At 42.5% G+C, this 18,074-nt stretch overlaps 1 protein-coding gene across 7 annotated transcripts in view; it reads left to right on the top strand.

Annotated features, from left to right (window-relative positions):
* The window catches only part of aff2 (AF4/FMR2 family, member 2), a 703,805-nt gene that overhangs the window by 549,475 nt on the left and 136,256 nt on the right, over nt 1-18,074 (top strand). For all 7 annotated transcript variants that reach the window (XM_072271046.1, XM_072271044.1, XM_072271049.1 and 4 more), the window contains one exon: nt 6,966-7,000. In XM_072271046.1, the coding sequence (XP_072127147.1) occupies nt 6,966-7,000 (35 nt within the window). The remainder of the gene's footprint in view (nt 1-6,965; nt 7,001-18,074) is intronic.

Here is an 18,074-nt window from a genome sequence, read left to right as displayed (position 1 = left end):
CCTGTCCCTCCTCCCTGATGGTAGCAATGAGAAGAGGGCATGTTCTGGGTGATGGGATTCTTAATGATGGATACCACTTCTTGAGGTATCATCTTTTGATTATGTCCTCTTTTGTATTATCTTCCCATTCCATTGTCTTCCAAATGAAGACAGAGAAGGAGGACCCAATTGTTTTGAATCTTCTGGACCTGTAGCATCTCTGGATCTGAAGCTAATGCAAACTCCCCTACAGTTCACTGAGAGAAGCGATTGTTACATTAACCTCCTTAGTCAGGTTCAGTATCATGCATATGTCGTTAAATTTGTTGTTTTGTGGTAGCAGTACATTGCAATACATAATAAAAACTATAAATTACAATAACATATATATAAATAATTAGTGCAAAAAAGAACAAAATTGAGGTAGTGTACATGGGTTCATAATCTGACAGTGGAGGGAAAGAAGCTGTCCCTAAAACACTGACATGTGGGTCTTCAGGCTCCTGCACCACCTCCTTGATGGTAGCAATGAGAAGAGAGCATGTCCTGAATGATGGGGATCCTTCATGATGGATGTCACCTTTCCGAGGCATCACCTTTTGAAGATGTCCTGGATGCTGAGGAGGCTAGTGTCCATGATGGAGCTGGATGAGTTTGCAACTTTCTGCAGCTTTTTCCAGTCCTGTCAGTGGCCCCTCCATACCAGACAGTGATGCAACCAGTGAGAATGCTCTCCACAGTACCTCTGCAGAAATTTGCAAGGATCTTTGGTGACATACTAAGTCTCTTCAAAAACCTAATGAAATCTAGCTGCTGTTGTGCCTTCTTTGTAATTGCATCAATAAGATCAGTTGCAAAGCGATGCCCGTCAACAAAGCCTGTACTCAGTTGTGTCAGCCAGCTTTAAAAGTCATGTCATGCAATTGTTTGACATTCATTAAACATGAAAATTACTAGCGAATATAATCAAGGATTCCTCCCACCCGATTTGTTCTCCCTCCCTCCCCCCAGCCCTTTGGTCAGAAGATACAGAAGCTTGAGAGCGTGTACCCCAGACTCAAGAACAGCTTCCATCCTATAGTTATGAGACCCTGACAGGGACCTCTTAAAGATAAGGATGAATTTGTGATTTCTCAGTCTGCCTCATCCAGTTTAAGATGGCGTTTGAGAGTCTCAGTGACTTCTGGCTGGTGGCTAACAAAACAAGGGAAGGAACTAAATACTTTGTTAATCATCCTTTTTCTGGCAAACGATCATCACAGGTAATCATCTGTCCTACCGAAGGGTTTCGGCCCAAATGTCAACTGTACTCTTTATCATTGATGCTGCCTGGCCTGCTGAATTCCTCCAGCATGTTGTGTGTGCTGCTCGGATCTCCAGCATCTGCAGATTTTCTCTTGCAAGTAATAGCCTGTCACTTCCCTTTGGACTTGGAGGCAATATGATGTGGCTGATCCGAGACTAGGCAAGGCGGCGGGAAAAACCCGAGGTTTGATCGATTTAAGCGCCACACTGAATTGTAAAGTTTGGGTACAAGCCAAATCGAGGCGGCGGGGTTGAGGCCCCAGAGCACAGCAAAGCAACCCAACCGATGTGCGACCAGATTGAAAACGTCAGGAGGTCGGGCCCAAGGCAAGGGATGAGCCGGTTCAGATCACTGCTCCATGAAGTTTACCGAGCTCTGTGCTGAACGAAGGGTCCTTGGACAACGTTGCATAATGTATACTTGGATTTTAATAATGTTCTTTTAAAAATTACTTATCTTGATGTGGTAGATTGGGGTTTATTTGTCTTCCCGCATTGAACTTTCTCTACAACTGTAACACTATATTCCACATTCTATCTTCCTTTTGTTTTACCTCAGTGTACTTATGCATTAAATGACACATCTGGATGGTACATGAACTGATGCTTTCACAGTACAGTGAAGGAACAGGCCCTTCAGCTCACAATATTGTGGTAAACCAATTAAATTAGTAGTCAAATGGCAAACTGAACCAAACTCTTCTACCTACAAAATACCCATATCTTTCCATTTCCCTTACATTCATATGCCTATCTAAATATCTAGAACACAGAAAACCTACAGCACAATACAGGCCCTTTGGCCCACAAAGTTGTGCCAAACATGTCCCTACCTTAGAAATTACTAGGCTTACCCATAGCCCTCTATTTTTCTAAGCTCCATGTACCTATCCAAAAGTCTCTTAAAAGACCCTATCGTATCCGCCTCCACCACCGTTGCCGGCAGCCCATTCCACGCACTCACCACTTTCTGAGTAAAAAACTTACCCCTGACATCTCCTCTGTACCTGCTCCCCAGCACCTTAAATCTGTGTCCTCTTGTGGCAACCATTTCAGCCCTGGGAAAAAGCCTCTGCCTATCCAGACTATTCTCTTAAAAGTCCCTGATGCAGCTGCCTCCACCATCCCAGTTGTCATAAGCGACAATAATTAACCCATTATCAATTAGTAGCTATCCACAACTCAATAATTCCAATTGAAAACAGAGGGGGGATCAATTCTTGCAACAAGTCCAGCCTGGCCTCCGACCCAAGAGCTGGTACTGTGCACGCTAACAAGACAAGCAACTCACATCCTTGTGTCCAGTAACAAAAGGTCTGGAGGATCTGGCATTGTGAATTTGTCAGTGTGTCCCAGACCTCTGCTTTTGACCATAATCCTGTACAAGTCCTTGACTTAATGGTGTTGGCCAAGGCAAATGTTCCATTTGTAACCATCAAAGTTGTCAACAAAGCAAAGACCAATGCATTTAATTATCCGTTTTTCATTTATTTATATTGGATAATTAGTCACCAAAGGTCGTACCAAGGAATAGTAGTAAAGGGAGAGTCAGTAACAAAATCAGAAGGGATTTCAGAAGAAATCTCTTCACCCAGAGAGTGAGGTGAGCGTGGAACTCACTTCTCCCTGTGAGCTGCTGTATGGGGTGCTTCGGTAGTCTAGCAGTTAGCACGACCCTATTGCAGCTTGGAGCGTTGGACTTTGGAGTTTATTTCTGGCATCCTCTGCAAGTGAGCCTCCGTTCTTCCTGTGTGTGCATGGGTTTTGTCTCGGTGCTCCAGATTCCTCCCACAATGTACCAAAGAGGCACCAGTTAGTAAGTTAATTAGCCATTGTAAATTGTCCCATGATTAGGCTAGGGTTAAATTGGTGGATTGCTGAATGGGCGCATCTCTGAGGGTCGGAAGGGCCTGTTCCATGCCGTATGTCAAAACAAATAAATAAGTAAACAACAGCAGATACTCTGTCAAAGGATTAGTTCAATCCTGCTCCAATCATGTGACACCCCCAAAATGCTGGAGGAGCTCAGCAGGTCAAGCAACTTCTATGAAAATGAACAATCGACGTTTCGGGCTGAGACCCTTCTTCAGGACTGGAAAGGAAGGGGGAAAGCGCCAGAACAAAAAGGTGGGGGGAGGGGAAGGACGATAACTTGAAGGTGATAGGTGAAGCGAGGTGGGTAGGAAAGGTAAAGGAAGGTGAAGGAAGAGGAGCATCAGGGGTTGGATAGGCAGGTCAGAGTGTGGAATAGAAGAAGTGGGGAAGGGAAGGGAATTTTCTGTTTTACCGGAAGGAGAAATTGATATTCATGCCGTCTGGTTGGAGGCTACACAGATGGAATGTAAGGTGTTGTTTCTCCACCCTGAGGGCAGCCTCATCTTAGCAGAAGAGGAGGCCATGGATCGATATGTTGGAATGGGAATGGGAATTGGAATTAAAATGTTTGGCCACCGGGCAGTTCCATTTTTGGCAGATGGAGCTGAAATGTTCGATGAAGCAGTCGGGCAATTTGCGGTGGGTCTCACTAGGGCAGGGAAGGCTGCACTGGGAGCACTGGATACAATAGATGACCCCAGCAGATTCAGAGGTGAAGTGTTGCCTCACCTGGAAGTGCTGTTTGGGTCCCTGAATGGAGGCGAGGGACGAGATGAATGGGCAGGTGCAGCACTTTAGCCACTGGCCTGGAGGGAATTAGCGGGAGGGCCAAATGGACAAGGGAATCGTGGAGAGAGAGATCCTGCAGAAAGCGGAGATTTGGAGGGGGTGTGGTAAAGATGTGTTTGGTGGTAGTATCCCTTTGGAGATGATGGAAGTTTTAGAGAATGACGTGTTGGATGTGCTGTCTCTTGGGATGGTAGGTATGGACGAGAGCACAGTTGGAAAGAATGAAAGGGTTAACATATGAGGAGCATTTGATAGCTCTGGTCCTGTCCTTGCTGAACTTTAGAAGAATGAGGGGGAATCAAAGCAGAATCTATTGAATAGTTAAAGGCCTAGACAGAGTGGACATGGACAGAATGTTTCCTATGGTGAGGCAGTCTAGGACCAGAGAACACAGCCTCAGAATTAGAGGACAGCCCTTTAGAAAGAAGTTGAGGAAGAATTTCTTTCATCAGATGGTGGGGAATCTGTGGAACTGATTGCCTCAGACAGCTGTGGAGGCCAAGTCATTGGGTATATTTAAAGAGGAGGTTGATAGGTTCTTGAATAGTAAGGACATCAAAGGCTACAGGAAGAAGGCAGGACAATGGGGTTGAGAGGGATAGTAAATCGGTCATGAAGGAATGGCAGAACAGATTTGACGGGCCGATGGCCTAATTCTGATCCTGTGTCTTATGGTCTTTTGGAAAGAAAAAGAAATCTATTTGTATCACTTTCTTCCTGATTCGTGATATCCAAAAGTACTTTGCAGTCAACTCAGTGTCTCTTGAAATATTCAAGGTTCAAAGTAAATTTATTATCAAAATACATACAGTATATATTACCATCTACTATCTTGAGATTCATTTTCTTGCATGCATTTAGAGGAAATACAATAAAATCCATGAAAACCCATACATGAACAAAGACTGACAAGCAAGCAATGTGCTAAAGGAGACAAACTGTGCAGATTAGAATGCGGTACTGTGGACGTGATTTGTGGAGTAGGCTCAGTGGGCCTGGTGGCTTGTGGCTTCTATGTCTTGTGGTCTAAAATAATACTGAGAACATCAGTTGGTGAAAACATGAGAAGATGTGGGAGGTGCTGTAAACAATTAGTGCAGAGCAAAATTCCTCAACTGGCAACATGATAATGGCTCGCTGGCTAACCTGCTTCATCAGCAATGGAGTAAAGGTGTAATAGGGGTCAGGACTCTGGGAGTAACTCCCAGCCATTATCAATACTCTTCAAAGATTTTCTGCCTGGTGTCTGTTGGTGCATAACCAGGACTTGTGACATGCACTAGCTGCTCTTCCAATCATCCATCACCTTATCCCATGGCTTCATGTGATCCTGATTGGGGTGGCTAAGCAGCTACTACACCTTTCCCAAGGTGACCTGCAGACTAGCAGAGGGAAGGAGCACCTTACACTGCTTTGGTAGAAACATATCTCCACCTGCCACCCTAGATTACGTAAAATGTCGTGTTTTTTCAGACAATCTTGTGCTCGAGGTTATATAGAATTGATAGGATAGTTAAAAAGGTCCATTGAATGTTGGCCTTCATTAGTCGGGGATTCATTTCAAAAGGCCTGAAGTAATATTGCAGCTCTGTAATATCCTGGTTAACCCACTCTTGGAGAATTGTGTTCAGTTCTGGTCCCCTTATTAGAGGAAGGACGTGGAAGCTTTAGAGAGGGTGCAGAAGAGATTTACCAGGGTGCTGCCTGATCTAGGGCCCATATATTATGAAGATATGTTGAATGACGTGGGACTTTTGGATGAAAGAGGATGAGAGCTGTTTTGATTGAGATTTACAGGGTGGCATAGGGGCCCAGAGACTTTTTCCCACGGCCAAAATGGCTATTACAGGGGGCACAATTTTAAGGTGATTGGAAGAAGGTATATGGGGATGTCAGAGGTATGTTTTTTATTACACAGAGAGTAGTGGGTGTGTGGAGCACCCTGCTATGGGTGATGATAGAGGCAAATACATGAGGGGCATTTAGGAATCGTATGTACGTGGATGACAGAAAAATGGAGGGTTATGTAGGAGGGAAAGGTTAGATTGATCTTAAAGGAGGTTAAAATCTTGGCACAACGTCATGAGGTGAAGGACTGTAATGTTTTATGTTCCAGCCTGTCAGTCCCAAGTATCAAGCACACATTTTTATTCTAACAATTCTATTCCCCCGTCAACTCCTCCCTACTCTACCACTCACTTGCACACCAGTGGCAATTTACAGCAGCAAATTAATCTACCAAGCTGGGGGTGATTATTTTGGGAAGTGGGAAGAAACTGGAGCAATCAGCGGAAAACCACAGAGTCACTGAGAGAACGTGCAAATTCCACACAGACAGCCATAGGCATCGGGACAGAGCACAGGCCACTGGATCTGTGAGGCAGCGACGCCACTAGCTGTGCCACTGTGCTATCTAAAAAAGGATTTTTTTTTAGGGTCATGTTGTTTTCCAAACATTAAGTATAATATACTAGTATGCTTTTGAACTGTGACCCCGACACTGCATCAAAGGGTTGGAATTTGACCTGCTGTCACGCCAGTATTTACCTTTCTTTCCTGTGCCGTGTTGTACGGTTACATGTTCTACATTTTAAGTCAGTCATCTGCTAACAACTGAAGCTCTAAATTATTGAACAAGTTGCAACAAATGTTTGTATTTTTTGTATTCCCTGCTCATGGACTGTTTGTTCCACTCCCATCAGGGGGGAGGCTATGTAGTATTCATGCCAGGACCACCAGATTCAAACACAGTTACTTTCCCCAAACAGTAGGGCTGATTAACACATTTTACCATTACTTTATGGGCGTACAATCAAACTACGTATATAAGCTATGTCTTTATATTTATTGTGTTTTTTTTATTATTGTGTTCCTTAACTTATTGTGCTTTTTTTGTTCTGCATGGGATCCAGAGTAACAATTATTTCATTCTCCTTTACACTTGTGTACTGGAAATGACTTTAAATGATCTAGAATCTTGAATCTTCTCTAGCTAATGTTTTTGTTTGTACTTGCAGGCAGAAAAAGCCAAGATTCGACCCATTCCTGTGAAGTAAGTTTGCTTTTACATGGCTGTATTCCTTATTGATGATCGATAAATGAAATAGTTGTTGTGTTGATGGGAAGGAGGAGGAGATTATTCCAGCATCTGCAGAATTCCTGTTGTTTGAGAATATTTATGTTCCTTAAGCTACTCAGGTAAGGGGTTATACCAGCATGACTTTGCAATCTTCCCATTGCTGCCCAGAGGGCAAATGTTTCATGCTAATCATAAATTAGCCAATTCAATTCAGTGCGATTTGTGCTGTTTCATGTCAAACTGTCTCAGCACATTTACCTACTTCAACCTGGTTCTGTTGCTCTCCTTAAGTGAGCTGTAATGAATATAAACATAATCATCTTCCAGGCCCCATAAATAAACACACGAGTAGTTCATTGATACATGGGCTCAGCACTAATGCGACAAGACATTACATATCCTGGAAATTGATCCAGTCCTTTTGGCAGTGATAGCCTCATGCTTACTTAATCTTGTTGTGGGACACTATCTCCTGTATTGTGTAAAGAGCAGTATTGTTGCTTCTATTTATATATTATATTTATTATCTAAGGCATAGTAGTGCGAACACTCAAGTCGAGTGTGATGTTCTCCTTAGGTGGGTCCTCAAGTGGATGTAGAGGCCGATCTGGGATCCACATATTCTGGTGCAGTGTACACACAAGTATTAGGGAGAATAATGCTCCTTAATGGAGAATGCCTGTCATTGACTTTGTTTAACTTGGGGAGGCTGATGGATGGGCAGCCTCCACGTGGCCCTTGACAGATCAAGGTTAGGGTCTGGTGGCACGGAGTGCAAGATGACTGGGGACGCTTCATTGCGGTTATGATGTGTCATCATCTTCCGCCACCTCCACCACTGAGGTCTAGGTTGGATTGCTCTTTGACTGGAACCTTCCATTGACCTTACTGCCATGGGTGACCCTACCAGGAGCTGAGTGCCAGACAGCTAAACTCCAGATGTCATTGATCTCAGGAACTCACGAACCTTCCCATCACAAGGTGGCGATCCTCAGAGAAGATGACTTAGAAGGAGGTGAGTCAGCCCATCTTCTGTAGTAGCTCTCAGGACCATTTCCCAAAGCTTTCTGCAGATGCTCGATATTCAGAGCAACACACACAAGGTGCCGGAGGAATTCTGCAACGATCTGTTTTCTCTCACCTGTTCACGAACTCCAACAGATTCCCCGTACACCCACCTCCATAAGAGTTAATTTAACTGGCCGGTGGACAGTGGTTAATTTATCAGCACGGCTTTGGGGTGTGGGGGGAAACCACAGCACGTGGGGGAGCTGTAGGCTGGAAGTACAAAAACCACTCAGATTATGCTCAACCAGAGGCACTAACTGCTGTACCGCCATAGATGGCTGAGATGCAAATCGAAGCCAAACGTCATTCGAAGTTCGGGAGTCCGCTTCGAAGCCAGAAGGTCGTTCGGAAGTCTGGTTCAAATCCTCAAAGTCCACCGGAGATCTGGATCAAAGTCTGAAAGTCAGTTGAAGATCTGAATCAAAGCCCAAAGGTATTTAAGGGACCGGATCGAAACTGGAAGTGAATTGAAGATCTGAATTGAAGCCCAAAGGTCATTTCGAGGTCCAGATTGAAGTCTGAAGGTTGATAGGAAGTCCAGTCGAATCCTGATGGACAGACGCTGAGCCTGCAAATCTCTTAATCTGCTGGGGAAGTCGGAACCAGCGTGTGTGAATCCACAAGTCCCCTGGAGGCTGGAGGCCAAAGACGGCTTGTTTATATGCGCTGATTGGGAGAGAAGAGGAAACTAGTTTGTTTTGCTGTAGCCGCTTCTGTTTTGCTGTGTTCAGTGTTGTTCCGCCAACCATTGTGGGCATGCTCTGTTGGCTGTGGAATGAATCAGATTCAGAATCAGATTTAATATCACCGGCATATGTTGTACTGTGGCAGCAGTACATTGCAATACATAATTAGAAAACTATAAATTACAATTAGGAGTATATGTATAAAAATTATATTAAGTAAGTAGTACAAAAAGAAACCAAGAAAAAAGAGATAAAGATGTGAGATCATGTACATGGGATCACTGTCCATTCAGGAATCTGATGGCGGAGGGGAAGAAGCTGTCCCTGAAATGTTGAGTGTGTGGCTTCTGGCTCCTGCACCCCCTCCTTGATGGTAGCAATGAAGAGAGTGACTCCTGTGGCTTCCCCCAGTTTTCTCTTAACACAAACAACGCATTTCAGTGTAAATTTCGATGGACATGTGATAAAAGAATTTGAACGAAGGTAAAAACATATATTGTCCATAGATACCATTGAATTTGTGCAAGGACACTCAGCTTCGGTAATTCTTGCTTCCAAACATGCAACTGTACTGAATGGAGTCTGGGAACAAGCAATGCCCAAGGGGGCTTGAAAGATGCACTCAGAGACGTTGCTCCCCCAGATGGGCAATCTGGAACTGAGGCGCACTATTTCAGAATAATTTAAGATGGAGATGAGTAGGAATTTCTTTTCTCAGAAGATCCTTAAAATCAGAATCATGTTTAATATCTCTGGCATATATCGTGAAATTTGTTGTTATGTGGTAGAAATATATAGCAATGCATAATGATAAAATACTGTAAATTACAGTAAGTATATACTGTATATTTAAAAAGTTAAATTAAATAAGTAGTGCAAAAAGAGAAAAAAATGTAGTGAGATAATAAGCAACACACGTAGAAGTTGTTTATGTGTGTTGCTTGAAATTCCAGCATCTGCAGATTTCCTCGTGTTTGTGGTGAGATAATGTTCATTCAGAAATCTGATGGCGGAAGGGAAGAAGCTATTCCTGAATCGATGAATGTATGTTTTCAGGCTCCCGTACTTCCTCCCTGATGGTAGTAATGAGAAGAGGGCATATCCTGTGTGATGGGGGGTCCTTAACGATGGATGCCACCTTTTTGAGGCATCGCTCCTTGATGACGTGCTGGTTGCTAACATCCTTATGAGGATGTTGCAGGGACTTGAGGGCCTGAGTTAAAGGGAAAAGTTGAATAGGTTAGGACTTTATTTATTGGAGCGTAGAAGAATGAGGGGAGATTTGATAAAGACATACAAAATTAAGAGGGATATAGATAGACTTAATGCAAGCAGACTTTTTCCAGTGATGTTGCATGAGACTAGAACTAGAGGAAAAAATGTTAAGGCTGAAGGATGAAATATTTAAGTGGAACCTGAAGGGGAACTTCTTCACTCAGAGGGTGGTGTGAGTCTGGAACAAGTTGCCATGAAAGTGGTGGATACAGGTTTGATTTCTAAATTTAAGAGGAATTTGGATAAGTTCATGGATGGAAGGAGTATGAAGGGCTATTGTCCAGGTGCAGGTTGATAGAACTAGCTAAGTTTGGCACAGACTAGATGGGCTGAAGAGCCATGTGACCAATTAGCTTACTAACCTGCTCACCTTTGGACTGTGGGAGGAAACCAGAGCACAGGGAAGAGACTCACACAGTCAGAGGGAGAATGTACAAATCTTTACTGCTTTATGGAATCTTGGTGTTGCAGTTCAATTCTGGCCTTCATGCCTTTGAGTTTACCAGTGCCCTTCTCAAACACCTTCTCATTAGCATTAAACAGCTGTGCCAGTCTCTGGTTAGGGCTACCATTTGGGCTGTTGTTGCCTGTTGATGTCACACTGAGAGCTTTGATTGATGCCAGTTTAGTTGGATTTTTTTCAATCGTTCACATCTGAAAAGTGCTGGCCCTCCACTTTTCAATACATAAAGCTCTAACTGCTGTGTTTGGCCTCCATACGTCACATTCACTTTCAGTTTGCCTTTGGGAGACACTTTTTCACCTGTGTAAGTATTTAGCATCACTGAAGTCTTCTCCAATGATATCTTAGAAAACAGTCTGTTGAAGTCAGCCTCTGGAATTATAGACAAAGTTGACCCTGTATCCAGCTCCATTTTCAGTTTTACACCGGATATATTGATAATGATCCAGATGATTTTGTGATCTGCTTCAGTTCTAGGCATGACAGTTCACCTTTGTCAGACCCCACGTTGTCTGATTCTGCTTTTCATTCGGTAATTGTATGCATTTGCTTCGTTTTGTGTTTGAGACTTTCACTCGGTTGTGCTTTTTGTCCGCCTTGCACATTCTCTCTGCACATTTCACATTCTAACCTCCTTTTCTGTAGTTCTGCTGAATTCTCTGCTGCAGTCTCTAATGATATTGCAATGGGCAATGCCCTTTCTTAACGTCAGGTCTCTTTCTGCCAGTAGCCTTGTCTGTGTGCTTTGACGATGCATGCCACATACAAGCCTGTCCCTTAATGCATCAGGAAGTCCATTTCTAAAGTCACAGTGATGAGAAAGTTTATACTGTTCTTCAATGTATTCAGAAAGGCTTTCATTTTTTGACTGGTTCCTTTTGTAAAATCTAAATCTCTCTTCAAATACCAGCAGTTTAGGGCTCAAGTGATTTTGTAAAATTGTAACAATTACGTCAAACATCTTGCTTGCTGGCTTTATTAGGTTGTGTAAGAGACTGTACATTAGTGGTCACCAATCTTTTTAAGCCCAGGATCGTCTACCTCGGCTTTAGTGAAAGGCAAGATCGACCTACTAAATCGTTTAGTCACACGCATGCGTACCAGGTAGAAAAGACCAGAAGTAAAACCCTGCAACCTGGAAACAACTTTCCATAGCGGGAGTATTGCTACATTACCATTATCTTAATTAGTATTACTTATTTTTATAATGCTCATATTACAACACCTTTAATTCTATGTTTCATTATTTAATTTTATTTCAACCCAAAAAATAAATGAATAAAAATTGACTGTTGCACTCAGTGTGATGACTGGGGCTGAATACTTTCTGCTAGTTCCCTGAAATTTGGCTTATAACTACAGACAGCCAGTCTGAGACAGTCTGTGAGATGTCTGTCAGTAAGACAGCTCCTGTACTTAGATTTCATAATTTTCATCTGTTGCAGCACAGCGCCCTCGCAAACCTCCTGACAGACTGAATATTTAAATGGACATTTTCCTTTGTTAGACTGAATGTTGAATCTGCCACGTTTTTAAGGTGTTTTGTATTGGTAAACTGCTACTGAGACACTAGTATAAGTTTCAGAGGTACGCAAGATAATGACACCACTGTTTTTTGTTTCCTAGTTATTTATCTTTGGGGAATGTTGGAATTTAAAGGGGGAGAAGTGTTGTAATGTGAACATTATAAAGATAAGTTAATACAAATTAGGATAATGATAATATAGCAATATTCCCGCTACGGAAAGGTGTTTGTAAAGAGAGGTTGCTTCCAGGTTGCAGGGTTTTACTTCTGGTCTTTTCTACCGCGGTGCATGGCGGGGGAGCTATACACACATGCGCACTAGGCAGAAAGAACTGAACTAAAACCACTCAACCCGGAAACATTCTCTCTTTACAAACAGTTTTAAGTAGCTGGAGTATTGCTATATTACCATTATCCTAATTAGTATTACATTTTTATAATGCTCATACTACAACAGTATTTGTGTATTTATTTTTTCATTTTTTTTGGGATCTACTGGGTAAGTCTCAACGATTGACCGGTTGGCGACCACTACTGTACATTCTTAGGCCCATTAAGCTAAGAGGTGTAGGGGCTTTCTTTTGCTCCTCCACATTGTTCATGTTACAATACAGTTCAACACTCTTGATATACAACTCTCTGTCTTCATTACCACCATTTAATTTGTCAACTTTCCTGACTGAAGCCATCGCCACGTTATTTTCACTTTAAATTCAGCATGTCATTCACTGTTACTCATGGGTTCTTCAGCTTTCTCGTGCTGTTTAACTCTCACTGTTTTGTCCAACAACTGTCGGTGCAGTTTGTGATATTCTCTGACATTCAGTTTCATACTTGTTGCCAATTTGTTGTGCCCGTGCACAACTATATATCGATTAAATAAAAGCACAGATGCTGGAGACGGCTTTAACATTGCAGCCAGAGAAAGAGAGAACAGTGTGCACATGTAGACAACAGATCAATACATACTGCTAAGCGGGGGGGGGGGGGGCGGTGTTTTTGCTCTAAAATAAATAGATCCATACATTACAGGTTTCAATGAGATCCCCCCTCCGGCATTCTTCTAAATTCCAGTGAGTACAGGCCCAGAGCCATAAAATGCTCCTCATATGATTAACTTTACAATCCCAGAATCATTTTTGCGAATCTCTTTTGTGCCCTGACCAATATCAGCACATCTTTTCTTAGATAAGGAGCCCAAAACTTCCCACAGTACTCCAAGTGAGGTCTCACCAATGTCTTATAAAGCCTCAGCATTACATCTTTGCTTTCATATTCTAGTGCTGTCAAAGTGAATGCTAACATTGCATTTGCCTTAGAGTGGATGACCAGAGAGATGGCAAATGGAGCTTAATGGGGAGAACCATGGAGCAAGGCATCTTTGGAGCGTACCATCATTGGAAGGGCAGTAAAATGTAGAGTTTCACAGAGAGACATCAGGAATATAATCCAGCACTTGTAGAAGAATAGGTTGATGAAAGCACAATAAAATGCTGGTGAACGCAGCAGGCCAGGCAGCATCTATAGGAAGAGGTACAGTCGACATTTCAGGCGACGAAGGGTCTCGGCCCGAAACATTGACTGTACCTCTTCCTATAGATGCTGCCTGGCCTGCTGTGTTCACCAGCATTTTTTTTGTGTGTGTTGCTTGAATTTCCAACATCTGCAGATTTCCTCGTGTTTGTGTGATGAAAACAAAGTCACTTTTGGTTATTTTGTAATGATAAATCTGTAGAGAATATTGCCCAGGCCACAGTTAAGACATCAATGAGCTATTTGTAGCAAGCCACATTGTCTAATGTGATGCATATCTCATCATTATAGAGATGAATTTGCGATTCTATGGTGATATATCGTAACAGAACAGATACAGAACAGTGAAAAAAAAAAGCAGTGAGGTAGTCTTGGGTTCAATGTCCATTCAAAAATTGGGTGGTGGAGGGAAAGAAGCTTTCTTGAAATGCTGAGTGTGTGCCTTCAGGCTTCTGTACCTCCTTCCTGATGGAGCAATGGGAAAAGGACACATCCTGGGTGATGGGGATCCTTAATGATGGATGCTGCCTTTTTGAGTATGCCCACCACTTTCTGGTTTTACTTAAAGCAGGAGGTTGTGCAAATTGTGCAAATTGACTACTCGGGAGCGGACCCGACTAGCTTTGAACCCGGGAACCTCCACTCCCGGGTCCAGTGCCGATGTCGTTGCACCACCAGCCGGCCCTGGAAAATAGAAAGTTTCAAAGTTTCAAAGTACATTTATTATCAAAGAATATATAAGTGATACAACTGTGAGGTTTGTTTGCTTGCAGGGAACTACAAAGCAAGAAACCCAAAAGAACCTAACTTACAATAAAATAGAGACCAGCACCTGATACACAGAGAAAGGGGGAGAAACTCAAATAATGAAAACAATAGAAGCAAGCAACAACATTCCAAACCAAAATGTGTCCTTAGATCTGAATCCCAGAGCAGCCGAGGCCCAAGCCTCAGTGTCAGTCCATCACATTAGTGTGCCTGGAGGACAGCAACCAGAGCAGTCTTCATAGCTTCAGTGCTATGGAGAGAGGAGTCATCACTGCAGGAGAGTGAGTGAAATTGGCTCTTGCCTCCAATCCCACTGCCCTGTCTTTTCATTGTATTGTTTAAATTGTCCAAACAGTTTTTCGTACCTCGCACTAGAACCCAGGCACTGCTTCACTGAAAAGCTCTGGGCCTACTACGCACCGCCCAATGGTTCGCTCCGGGCCCAGATTTCACTACACAGCCCAAAGCTGATCTCAGTCTCCCCAAATCAGCTTGGCACCCGGTGCGATCCAACCTCACACCCTGGCCAGTTCTATGGGCACTGGAACTCCTCTATCTGGATTGCTCCTCCCCAGGTGGCTCACTCCAGCTGCAACCTACCAGCAGGGTTCATCCTTCCAATTCGCTTGCTCTGATTCAAATGTTGTTCCACAGGGAGAAATTGTGGGATAATTTAGGGAACGCTGTGGGTGCAGGCCAATGGGGAAGGACTAGAACAGTGTGAGTACCTTGACAAGGCATGACGTACAGACGTATTGCACTGACTAGTCCGACTCTACTTCATAAATGTTCCTCTAAGTCATCCGAGTGATTCCTGAGTTGGCCAGTCAGTGTGGAATGAGTTTAGTTGAGTGACGAAAACCCCTATGAAATGCAACTAGGGCTATAATTCCAGCATTGTGAAATGTAAATCTAACATTACTGATTTATTAAGCATATAAAGAGTTAATAAAATTTTCCAATAAAGTTTGGCCTGTTCCCAAGGTCTAAGGGTAATTCCTGGGTTATTTAAAATGTTAAGTCCTCATGCAGTTTAAAGCAATGTGATAGTTGACAAGTTACAGAAGAGATGCATTCGACCTCTGAGGCAGGCCCTGTAGAGCCTTAGTGTTTGGGACCAGCTTATTCCTAATGGGCTACTATTGGCAGGCTAGCAAACCAATGGAATAGTTCCAGTTGACAACTTTAAGCAACACATGGGAGAGAATGAGAAAGCCAATTTATCAAGCTACTGTTTCATACACTCATAAGAGATTTCGATGTTTCTGGATTAGGAAATCCACTCAAAGAATAAACTTCTGGTTTGCGCAGAATTGTTTGGCTCATCAGTGTCAGAAGAGCAGACATAAATAATAATTATCTTAAAAATCCTTTCACAAAATCTACACTCGGTGGCCACTTTATTAGAAGCCTCCTGTAACGAATAAGTTGACCACTGTGTGTATGTTCATGGTCTTCTGCTCTGTAGCCCATCCACTTCAAGGTTTAACATGTGCATTCAGAAATGCTCTTCTGCACACCACTGTTGCAACACATGGCTATTTGAGTTACCGTCACCTTTCTGTCAGCTTAAGCCAGTCTGGCCATTCTCCTCTGACCTCTCAGATTAACAAGGCATTTTCACCCACAGAACTACCACTCACAGGATTTTTTTTTTCTTTTTGCACCATTCTCTGTTAGCTCTAGAGACTGTTGTGCATAAAAATCCCAGGAAGTCAGCAGTTTCTGAGATAATCAAACCACCCCATCTGGCACCACAGTCAAAGTCACGTATATCACATTTCTTCCCCATTCTGATATTTGGTGTGAACAACAACTGAACTTCTTGACCATGTCTGCATGCTTTTATCCATTGAGTTGCTCCCACATGATTGGCTGATTCAATTTTTGCATTAATGAGCAGGTGTATAGGTGTACCTAATAAAGTGGCCACTGTATAAAAACTTTTCAGATTCATATTCAGATCTTGGAAACTTCAGGTTTTGTCTTCAATTTTTGGAAACTTTCCAGATTTGGATTCAGATCTGACTCTGGAAAGTCTCCAAAACACGTCACTGCCAATTATTTTTTTTTCTTTTGTGTATTCACTCTTCCAATGCCAGTTGCAGAGCATCTGATTGATCCATATCAGGGTCCCATAATCAGTAATGAAATAAATGTCCAGATGGACGAGCAATTGGATCTTAGTTGCTAGGCTGCAGTGACTGTACTTCGGAAATTCATTTCTGCTGACTTCACTTTCAGAAGTTATGTACAACCCTCAGTTGCTACAACGTATTCATGTCGACAGTAGATTTTCATTTTCAGTGTTGTGGGTGCCGTATGGGATGAATAACTCAAATTCAAGTTAAAGTTTATTGTCATTCAGTTGCCGACATGTATACCACCAAACGAAAAAAAACTTTCCTTTCAACCAAGGTACACATTACAGTACATTTAACTCTCACACACACAACACTTAAAGTAATATTATCACAAATAAATTAACAAATGAAATATATTCCAGTGAGGGCTGATTGCTTGTCTCGTATCGATGATTGCAGTAAAAATGAGGGCTGTTAACCAGTAAGTGATGATGTAGATTGTGCTAATGAAACATGGAACTACAAACAAAGCCCAGCAATAGAGACATGGAATGTAGTGGTGATGGGCACCAAGTTTCAGAAACTTCATTAATTATGTTACAATGTGCGCCCATTCTTGTAACGGAAAATGGAATTGACAGTTAACTAAGTCAGACTTGAGGATAATTATTTTATTCTGCTATCAAAACCAGTTTTACTGTCAACCCAGTTTCTGTGTAAGCTCATCAGCTCAGGATGTAAAAGCTGTAGCAACTTCGCGCTCAGGTAGATCAGCATTGACTGCCCTCCTAATCCGCACCAGCTTTAATAAATCACCCATTATTTCAAACAACAACACCGCGTGGCCTTTCCTTTTGTTCCTGCATGGGAAACGCTGGAGAATTTTCTTCAGTAACAGGCCCTTCCGGCCCAATGAGCCAATTACACCCATGTGACCAATTAACCTACTAACCTGTATCTCTTATAGTGGGATGTGGGAAGAAATCAGAGTACCACAAGGATACCCATGTGGTCACGGGGAGAACATACAAACTCCTTATAGACAGCAGCGGAATTGAGTGGGTGCAAAATACCTTGTAAATGAGAGAGGTCAATGGCCAGACTGACTCAAGCTGATAGGAAGGCAACAATAACTGAAATAACCACACTTTACAACAGTGGTGTGCAGAAGAGCGTCTCTGAATGCACAACACATCGAACCTTGAAGTGGATGGACTACAGCAGCAAAAGACCGTGAACATACACTCAGTGGCCATTTTATTAGGTACAAGAGGTACCTAATAAAATGGCTACTGAGTGTAAGTTAGTGATAATAAACCTGATTCTGATTCTGATCCTGTCATTTGTGGGAAGCTGAGAGTCCAGTGTCTTGTAGTGGGGATGTTTAATGATGGCTTGTGGTGGGGAGCTCATTGAACAAGGGACAGAAAATCCATCAAACTGCCGAGGAGAATAATGGAATAAAGAAAAATGTAATTGTATTAGAGATGTTAAAATGACTAATTCTAATTTCACACTGTCAAATTCCTTGCATGTGTCAAGTAATACATACACTTCTGTTTATTGCAGCAGAAATATGATTAAATATTCCATTAATGGTTATTTTAATAAGGTATGAAACTAAATCATGCAGTCACTGATTGGA

The sequence above is a fragment of the Mobula birostris genome, chromosome 10, assembly GCF_030028105.1.
Source record: "Mobula birostris isolate sMobBir1 chromosome 10, sMobBir1.hap1, whole genome shotgun sequence".
Lineage (NCBI taxonomy): Eukaryota > Metazoa > Chordata > Chondrichthyes > Myliobatiformes > Myliobatidae > Mobula > Mobula birostris.
Note: the sequence above shows the minus strand (reverse complement) of the source record. Positions and strands in the feature narration are given on the sequence as shown.